Source organism: Zingiber officinale, chromosome 8A (assembly GCF_018446385.1).
Source record: "Zingiber officinale cultivar Zhangliang chromosome 8A, Zo_v1.1, whole genome shotgun sequence".
Classification (NCBI taxonomy): domain Eukaryota; kingdom Viridiplantae; phylum Streptophyta; class Magnoliopsida; order Zingiberales; family Zingiberaceae; genus Zingiber; species Zingiber officinale.
The window spans coordinates 37,794,731-37,805,111 of NC_056000.1; the positions used below are offsets into that span (position 1 = coordinate 37,794,731).

The window sequence follows — 10,381 nt, forward strand, 5'->3', positions numbered from 1 at the left end:
GAAGGAAGGAAAGGTGGACAGAAATAAGGAGAAGAAGAATTGCTTTAATTGCACTTTCCCTCCATTTCCTTGCTTCCTTTGGTGGAAATAGAGGGGCGGAAGGAAATGACAAGGAAAATCTTTCCCTACTTTTCTGAAATTTGGCTTCTGTCTAATTTGGGCGGTGTGCAATGGAGCTAAAAAATCTAACTATAACAAATTCAAAATTGTTTTTTAAATATACTTTTGATTTATGTTTTTTTAATCTTTTTAACAAATAAAATTTTTAAGTTTTCCTCCCTCCTCCTTCCAACAAAACTCTTCTTCTTTCCTCTTTTCTGCAAAAGGTCATATGCTGACTCGGGTGCCCCCACACGTTTAGCCCCATAGCCATATGTAGCGAGATAAATTAGGAAACCGAGCAAACCACCACATAAGAGAGTATTTCCTCTCTAAGGATACCAAAACTAGGAAATATTTCCTAATCCAGGTTTTTACCCTATCTTCTTTCTTTAGTTGTTTCCTTCCTTGTAGGAAGCAAGACGAAACAATAGACAACTTCAACAAGTTTTTATATAATAAATGGCCTCTATGATTAAGCATTAGATTTAGCAAAAACTACAGAGAAATGTTTGCTTGTACCTCAATGTCAAAATAGAATGGTGTCCTCCCCAAGTTCACAGTTACCCTGCACCATGCAGGTAATACAATAGAAAAATTAAAAAAAAAATAAATTGGGATACATTACTCTGCAAGTTAAGAAAAAGAACCAGATATCAGACTAAAATAAGATGATGACAAGTCATACAAAATAAAGTTAGAAAGGAATATTTCCTAAAGTTAAGGATAGTTATCACCAAATATTTTTTTGGATTAATACAAAATAATCAGTTATAGAAGCATCATATGAGAAGTCAAACATTTTTTTAGGCAAAACACCTAAATAATTTTGGAAGGTTGGCCATTACATATCATTTCCTTTGTCCTTCATTATGGATCAGTAATCTCAGTTCAGCCCAAGTAAACTCCTGCAGGTGCAAGTAATCCCTCTTCTCCTGCTCATGCATGGGACTAGAAGATTTCGGAAACCAAGATCTAAAAGATCATTGCGATATAATTCCATAAAAGATGTTTCCCTAGATAAAATTTGGCCAATCTGTTCAATATGTGGCAAAAATCTTGGCTTTTAGAATTTTTGAAAAAGAGAATCCTATACACAAACCAAAAGCACTATGGATCTTTAAGTATTTCCTTTTCTTGTTCATATTCCTGAATCTTATTCACACTGTAAAAGTACAACCCATATATGTCCAATTTTTAAGTGGTCCAGACAAATGTATGCCATGTTACTATTACCCAATCTAATTCATACTGGAAAAAAGAGAAATCCCAAATACATTCATGTTCTAAACGTAGTCAGGATCACCACATATGGGGCCACCTATGCATGAGACCACATTGATACAACATTTACAAATGTTGACGTCGTCTTAAGTAGATGGGATCAGGCAATCTATGCAGAATATATGTTAACACCAAATAACCAAAATTGGGGTTGATCCAGACAAATTTTGATTGAACCAAATCAAATAAAAGCCACATTCTTACTTGCACTGGTCCCGTCTTAAACAATGACTTTTATGATGCTTTTTTACTCTGAGAAGGATTAGTTCCTGTGATTATGAAACAATTATATAAACTATTTGTCTCGGTGTGATAACTTGTAAATGTTAATATAAACACTTCTTTTGTGATTAGTGCCTGTGATTATGAAACAATTATATAAACTATTTGTCTCGGTGTGATAACTTGTAAATATTAATATAAACACTTCTTTTGTACAAGTACACATAGTTCTAATTTTTAAAAAAGAGATCCAGATGATCTTAATCGATGTTAGTATTCCCTGAATTTTATTTATAGCAGAAAAGGTGATCTCCCAATATATCAATGATCTAAAAGGTAACATATCCAACCACCTATCAATATGAAGCAGGGGACTACACCACATATAACAAATCCAAGCTGTATTTAGCTAGGTTTAAAATCATGAGCCATGCCAAAATTTCAATCTTTGACCCGACAATATAATTTTAGTACCATATCGTGCTGTGTTAGTATGATTTAAATATTAATTTAATTAAATTATTAATAATCTGATGATTAATTTTCCTTAGTATAAGTTATAACTTTTAATTCTATCTTTATTTAATTAATCGTTTGCTTAATAAATAATAAATAAATTAGATTCCTAATACACATTTGTTCTTCTATATATAATGTTGATGAATTTGATCACCTCAAGCTTCAAAGTTAAAAATGCTTGCAACTAATTAAGTTTTAACTATAATACATAATAAATATTAATTAATGGTAATAATTAAATTATATAATTTTTATCAAACCAATACCTATGTTTTTGGAATGTCCATACCAAACACCAATACCAATATTGATGGCCATGCTTCCATGAATTTTATTAGTTAATTAGGGACTTTAGATTGCTTATCTCACTATTACCAAACTAGACTCTCCTTTACCCTCTGCTTGGAGATGCGGAAAAGAAGGATGGTCTATTTACCTATTGTAAACTAATGGGCGGGAAAATTAATAAATGCATCCATGAATGATTTTTTTGGGTATTTTTTTGCCTGCCCGAATCAAGCAGAATGAAACTTTCCTTCCCGTCCTCGTCAAGCTAGATAGCGATGTAGCACAATGGACGAACAAAACACCCTCACCAAAAGGGGTAAACTCTCACACAAAGAAGAGAAGTGAAAATTCAATTAATTCAAAATGATTAAACTACACGACTCTAGACTCCTTTTATAGCTTTGACTCAACAATAAATTTGGATATAAATATGCTAAATAAGGGGGGAAAATATAATTTAGTAGGGATTATAATGAATTCCCTATTTATTGACTAAATAGAAATACTAGTTACCAAACAACAAATAAATCAAAACTCTCACTTTATTCTTCAATTTGTTTCCTTTTATTGCTGAAGTGCTAATTTGGAATTATCTTCAGTTTCTTTTCCTTCAAGTGTTGCCTATTATGATGGTTTATTTCCTTCTTTGCATAAAATAGAGGATTGAACAATATGCTACATGCATATGAAGGAAATTATAGAACATTCATTAGTCCAGGGGTTCACATGATTGTATGTGGATTAGGTATGTAGCTAGGAATACCTAGTGACAGAAAAGAAGCAATGAATATCAGCAATTTTCATGTTTTAAATTGAAAGCACGAATGTACAGCATACTCTTCATTCTTGCTGTGAACAGCTATTGTTGGATAAAGGGGTCCTTTTATAACCTTTGCAACTGTTCCAATAAGCTTTGCATTCTTCCTGCACAAGAAGCAATGTTGTCGTCATAGCCAAGCCACTAATCATCAAGAAGGCAGATGACAAATTGACGTAATAGATGAAAAATTAGTTGGATAAATTATAATAAAAAAGATTAGAGAAAAAATGGCTCTGGCATGCCAAAGTATCTCTACTGCTATTAACAAAAAATTATTAAAGGCCATATGTATTCAAACAATGCATGAAAATCAACGAAATATTAATGAAATCATAGCTGAAGAGGAATTTGCAAATTGAGAAACTATGTATTGGATAATGAAATGAATTTCCATGTTCTATACAACTTGTCGACTCACGTGAAAAAGAACTCGTGTGTTGCATAATTAATGCCAGCACCGACAATATCATTTGTCGTAAATGTTGGCCCAAAAGATTCTCCTTTTCCCTGTCCATGGTAGAGATATCCATCATCCCCATGGTAACCACAACTATTGGCTTCCCAGCTGCAGATGAAGTAATAGTTTATGAGAATCCAAAATGCACAATGGATATCACAAAAAGACTTATTTTCAGCAATACTAAACAAGCAAGAATTTCAACAAAATCACCCAAAAAGAAGTAAAAGTTCATTATGCCATAATAGGATAAAAGAATAGGAGGTCATATAAAACACAGATGAAAATCAATAAGAACATGGTTGCAACTTGATCCTGTAGCACACTGGTTATTATAAGAATATTATGGATTACATATTCGTATTTGACACCTCGACCAGAATTTTAGCTATCTTCTTTGAATTTTCTCTCACACACTGTTTCACAAATTGACTTCCTTACTGGTGACTAAGAAGTAGATTAGTAAATAAGGCAACAAATTAAGGAAAAGTTGTCAAATCTATTAAATAAATGTAGGTTTTTCATGAGATATGGCCAAAACATTTAGAAAACAAGATGAACCAAAGGGCAACGTGTAGCTGGCATAAGATTAACTTTTTAGCCTTTTATACAATAGTCATACTCGGTATCCGATCCAAATGATAATAGTGGATGTTTCATTGCTTGCATCGGCAAAAGTGTTCTCAACACCTATCAAGACATGTACCCTGCTTTTGAAAGAGGCTATTTCCAGGATTCGAATCCGTGATCTTTTGGTCACAAAGTAACAACTTTACCGTTGCACCAAGGCTCCCCTTCTTGGTGGTCCTTTATTGAATGCAATATTTATCTCATAATTTATTAAAACACTCAACATAAATCAGTTTGGTATATTTCTAGCTTTAAGATTAAAGAAGTCACTTTATATTATGTTTCGATTTGAAAGACAAAGATGCTTGTTCATAGTCAACTCAATATTAAGGCTCATATAAACACTATAAAATTGAATAAAGATTATGGCATCCTAAATTGTGATTTTTTTTTTTCTACACAAAAATTCAAGTTTATTTTGGTAACACTCTTATCAATTAGCACAAAATCATTTATAAAGAATGTACACTGAGAAAACTTATCTTGAATATGACTAGTAAATTAATCTAGTACTAACGCAAAAAAAGATTGAGACTTAGATCAGAAATTTAATGTAAACTAGCAGCCATAAGCATTCATTACACTCTCAGTAACTCAACAAAAATAACAATGTTATCTAATATGTCCTTTCTTTCATAAATATAATTATACATTGTTTTTATTCTTTACAATTTAGCAACGGTAACTGCCTAAGGATTTTATCACAAGTCTTTTTTTCAGTATCAAAAACAATCATGGACCTTGAGTCTATTGATTTTTCAGAGTTCTCTTACAAACACACTGAATGCAACTGACGGGTGATGACTCTATCAGGTCTTGACTAGACGACTACAAAAAAATCCTACGTGTTCGTTCTTTAATGTGATTCAAATCGTCATAAAATCTCTAGAATTGTTAACCATATTGCACTACCAGAAAGGTTTTCAACTGACATCTATAAGTTTATTTGAAAAGGCCAAACAAGGAAGTTGGATAAGGTTCCAAATTCTATAATTGCTTTGTCATCTCGATAATAATTTGACTAGTTATGGAATTGTCAGAGTTTGAAGCTGAGTGATCCAGAAGATCTTAAAGATAAACTATCAGTGGTCAAATTAAACATAACAGCAGTTGATAAAGTTAAGTTGATACCCAGGCTGCCGCCGCATCTTGAAGTGCTGCATAGTGAAGCCAATCGTGACCTGCCCCTTCTGCCCCGCATTCTTCACCGTCATCTCGAAATAGTATGCCAACCTCCTCGTCGGCGCCGGACAGTCAGCCTGCACGACGCCAACGTCATGCCCGTGCTGTGGGGTCTCGTTGTAGAGGACCGACATCTTGTCGGTGGATACAATGTGGAACAGGCCAGAGCTGTTGATCGTGTTCAAATGCGATGGCATCGGCTCCGCCGAATCCATCTCCTCGACCATCTTCTTCCACTCGTCGCTCGATCGCCAGCGAGACGCCAACCGGGAGAGATCAATGGGGTTGTTCATCGGTTCTTGATCGATCAACATCAGCAATTGTCCAACAAATCAATGATTTAATGCCTCCGATCAAATTTTCCGGGAAATACAGCAGCACAAACACGCGGCCACACCCGAATGCACAACCCTAGGGCCGATCGGGTGTTTGTCGATTGCTTTCCGGAGGCCTAGATGGATCGCCGGCGTTCGCCCTCTCGAAGTGGAAACCCTAATCTCGACGAGAGAGAGAGAGACGGGCGGAGAGGGACGGACCAAGGCGGAGTGTAGAGTAGTAGACGTTGACGAAGGAGCCGTTCGCCACTAATAAATCGTTTATTTGTTTAGTGACGGGAATGCCCTTATGCGTCCGGAGACCAACAAAAAAGCAATTTGTCCCTACAATTTATCGATTTTTTTTTTAAAAAATAAATTTTGCTCTTTTAATTTAAGAGATGGATTATCTATTATAAAATAATAACCGAATGAATTTAAAAAAATATCAATTAGATGAGAGATATTAAGAGGTTGTTCTAAGTGGAAATCGACTAAGTGATCTCGAACAAATTCAATCAATTGAAAAAGTATTTTCTATCAACTAGATAGTTAATCGACAAAGTAATTGATTTATGAAATTTTGCTCAAAAACTAAAAGTCAATTAAATTCCCAAAGAGCTACGAGTCAGCTGACCGGTCGTCTAATTGAAATAGAACAATTGTTGTAGAGTTTGAAAATAAGATCATCCAACGGATCCTATCCACTTGAGTCAACCAAATGGTGTTAAGTGGACTCAAACAGATTTTAGTCAATTGGATATACATTGAGTCGATTGGGTAAAAATAGTTTATGGAATTCGTATCGATTGGAATAGATTTCAATCGATTAGAGAAGTTCAAATAATATTTGTTGGAGCCTTGTTTCCATAAAATTTGATGGATGAATAATGGTGATTTCTTGAGGTACACTAAACCTTATCATAATTTTAAAAGGTATTAAAAATATATAATTGATTTTTTTTAATGATTTCTCTTGAAATTATATTTAGAATTGTTTAAACGCACTTGATGGCACCTACATTTCAATGAAGACGAATACTCTGGTCCTCCAATTAAAGGTAGTAGATTATCCATTGGTCCATAATTTATAGACTAAAGGATCTCACCGCATTCCAATTAGAGTGCTCAGAGATATTGTCTTAGGCATATGCACACCTACTGCTTAATTCGTGTGTGTGTCTTCTTTAGTCGTGAGGGTTTACTAATGGATAATAGAGTCGATCGGAGATGCCATGAATAGGTGTTATGGGATAAAAGGGTTTGTAAGTTGCACTCGTTTGATTTAAGTCATACTCTATCAGTCAAAGTAGTTTTCAATATATCTCAACGACTCAGTCAAGGCATCAAAACTAGGTTTGGGTCCGGTCAACCATCAAAACTAGGTGAACCTAATTTGACATAGTGGGTAGTATTTATTTTTGATCTAGTTCGTCAAAGCTAATAAAGGACACAAATCGTCAGTCGGCATGTCCCATATCACCCGGGCATCATTCATTTCGGAACCATAAATTAGTCATCGACGAAGGAGACCAATTCCAAGGCACCCAAACCCGACCTAGGTCACGTTATACATTTCAGGCTGGTTTAAATATGGATCGCTTGCGCCTTTATTGTCTAGTATACGTGTTATGTGACAGTTGTTGGTTGAACTTCGAACTGATCGAAAAGAATGGAGATTGCTTTTCAGCGAGCCAAGGAGCAATAGTAATAGAACAGAATAAGTGTGGACAACATCCATACATCAACTCAGAAGTTGCTAGTTGGCTGCGGGGGCACTGGGGTGAGTGCCACCAGAAGTTACTAGTTGGCTCTTTCGAGACGGTACAGTGATTGAGACATAAGATACTATTATATGAAATCTTAAAATTGAAACTCAACATATCTGAGCATGTCTTCCCTCATGTCTTGACCACTTGCACTAATAGCTAGTAGTCATCCGTGATTTATCTCCTCTGTGTTGGTCTGAGGACGGATTGACAGGGGCTCTGGAGACAAGCAAATCGCCTTTTTGCCATAGAATTTGCTAGTTTGGACCCCGAGGTTGTAGTGCACAGTAAGAGTGCTCAATTATCTCTCAGATATCTATGGATCTATTCTTAGTTACGATATATTTACAAGGATTTTTCCTCAAACTATAATAAACTGTTCGTACTTTTAGATTTATCCTAATGATTAATCGAAATTTTACGTTAATTAATTTGAACAGCTAAATGACTGGATTAAAAAAAAATTATTAGTTGGAGTGACAAATATAGTTTGATTTGGAAAAGCAATGAACTATGTGTAGGACCGTTAGATTCGATAGAGGGGGGGGTGAATATCGATTCGAAAAAACAAGAGTTTAAGTGCAGCGGAAAAAGATAAAGTAGACACAAATATTTTTACTTCGTTCGGAGCCTGTGACGACTCCTACTCGAAGGCCCGTGGTCCTTGACCACTTTCGTTGGGCAATCACTAGCAAGTCGAAATATGATTACAGAAAAAGTACAGGAGATGCTATTAATAATAAAGCAATACCGACAAAAAGAAAATTAAACAAAAACCGGAAGAACACTTTTGTCGGAGCGTTGTTGGCGTCGCACTTGAACGTCGAGCGGCAAGATCAGCAGAAGAGTTCTCAGTCAAAGTTGATTCTGAATCTCCTGTCTGGGGCTTCTTTTATATCCGGCGCTGGATCCCTTCCGGCGCTGGAGTGTGGCGAATCGCCAAATCAAGATGCTCCACGTAGCGACGAGGTGTCGGATACGCCTCCGGCGCCGGACCACCTTGTTCCAGAAAGACTCTTTTTTCCTGCAAAACAAGGTTAGTCTGAGGCAAATATATATCCTGTAAAACAAATGGTTAGCACAGTTAAAGTTCAACAGATAGATAAAGAGAGTATGACTTAGATTCCGTCTTTCCGAGACTGGAATCTAGTCACGATCTCGACTTAGACATCCGAAATGGATCTAAGCCGGATCGACGCCTAATGTCCCTTTCCCGGGAACGCGTCCTCACAGTCACTCCCCTCCAGTGACTTACCTCACTTACCTGCCAGACGTCCGGTCAGCCCGTCGACCCGTCTGGACTTCTCGCCAAGCGTCCGGTCAGCCTGTCGACCCGCTTGGACTTCTCGCCAGCTATCCGGTCAGCCCGTCGACCCGCTTGGACTTCTCGCCAGCTATCCGGTCAGCCCGTCGACCTAGCTGGACTTTTTGCCAAACATCCGGTCAGCCCGTCGACCTGTCTGGACTTTTCCTGCACACTTGATCAAAGTGTCAGACAACAACAAAACTAACTTAACCTATTTGTCATTCATCAAAACCTGGGTTAGACCGTTAGTGCTACCCGCACCAACAATCTCCCCCTTTTTGATGGAATGACAACTTGGTTTAAGTTAGTGAAAACATATGCAAGAAGCAACATGCATTTGTGTGGTTTTAAAGTTAGTTTGTGTTTTCAAATTGGTTTAGCTAACTTAACCACCTAACCCTTCTCCCCCTTTGGCATTCATCAAAAAAAAATGAACAGAGGTAAATAATCATAGTGAAGAGTTACTGTAACAAGTAAAAAAAATATCTAAGTTTGGTCAAAACTTGAAAGATAAAAGTGTAATTTTTAACACCAAGTAAAAAATAGTCAAGTTGACTTGGGGGAGACAAGTAGTTTTGAAAAGTATAAATTTAACGTTAATCAAGTTTAACTCTCAAGCGTGTGGTAATTTTCAAAATAGGTTTTTCAAATTTTTATCTACTTTTTAAAAAGGTAAGTTTTTCAACTTTGATTTTTCAAACAAAAAAAAAATTAAGTAATTTTTCAAGAAAATTTTTTTTGTCAAACATTAATTTTTAAGGCTAATTTGATAATAGCTAAATTTTGAAATAGTTAACTTTTCAAATCAGGTTTGAAAATCAGGTGGGATTAAGCTTTCACATTTTTCAAATTTTTTGGTTAAATTTAACTTTTTGTAAATCAATGTTCAAACATATGTTAGGTTTTAAAAAGCATTTTTCAAACACACAAAATTTGAGTTAATTCTCCCCCTGAACTTGATATTTAACTTTAACCAGCTGTCTAATCAATTAGGTACTAACTAGCTATCAGAAGATAGTAGCTTTCACATGGTTAGTCAGATTAAGTTGATTACAAGCAGTCAGTTTTTTGATTTGACTGATTAACTTTAATCTGATTAATATCTGAGTTGTATTTAACGTCCAGACTTATGTTGATGCACTGAAATAAGCATCTTAAGTCCAGACAGTTGGCCTATGCATCTCACCCCTTTCTATGTTTGTCAAACACAAGCAAGGTAAACCTAGGGTGTTGGTGAGATACTCAAAAACTAGTCCTATGGGTACATGCTTTCTAAAGATTCAAAACTAGTCTAAGGCCAAAACTGTTTTTGAAAATCTAAAAATGGAAAGTTTGAAAACAAACAAGTTTAGCCTATAAGTTGGTAAAATCATTTTTGAAAGTATTTTTGAAAGATCCTAGCCTATTAAGATAGAACATATTCAATGTAAGTTTGAAATGCCACTAGATAAATCCAAAATATTTTACAAGTAGTGTAGCTACAGAAGTAGG

The 10,381-nt window shown here is 35.6% G+C and overlaps 1 protein-coding gene across 2 annotated transcripts in view; it reads right to left on the minus strand.

Moving 5' to 3' along the window:
• LOC122008524 (ran-binding protein M homolog) overlaps positions 1-6,074 on the minus strand; it is a 36,538-nt gene extending 30,464 nt beyond the window's left edge. For both annotated transcript variants that reach the window (XM_042564277.1, XM_042564276.1), the window contains exons 1-4: positions 5,451-6,074; positions 3,651-3,797; positions 3,250-3,336; positions 622-667 (exon numbers count right to left, since the gene is read on the minus strand). In XM_042564277.1, the coding sequence (XP_042420211.1) occupies positions 622-667; positions 3,250-3,336; positions 3,651-3,797; positions 5,451-5,815 (645 nt within the window). In that variant the 5' untranslated portion in view covers positions 5,816-6,074. The remainder of the gene's footprint in view (positions 1-621; positions 668-3,249; positions 3,337-3,650; positions 3,798-5,450) is intronic.
• Positions 6,075-10,381: the final 4,307 nt, after the last annotated feature.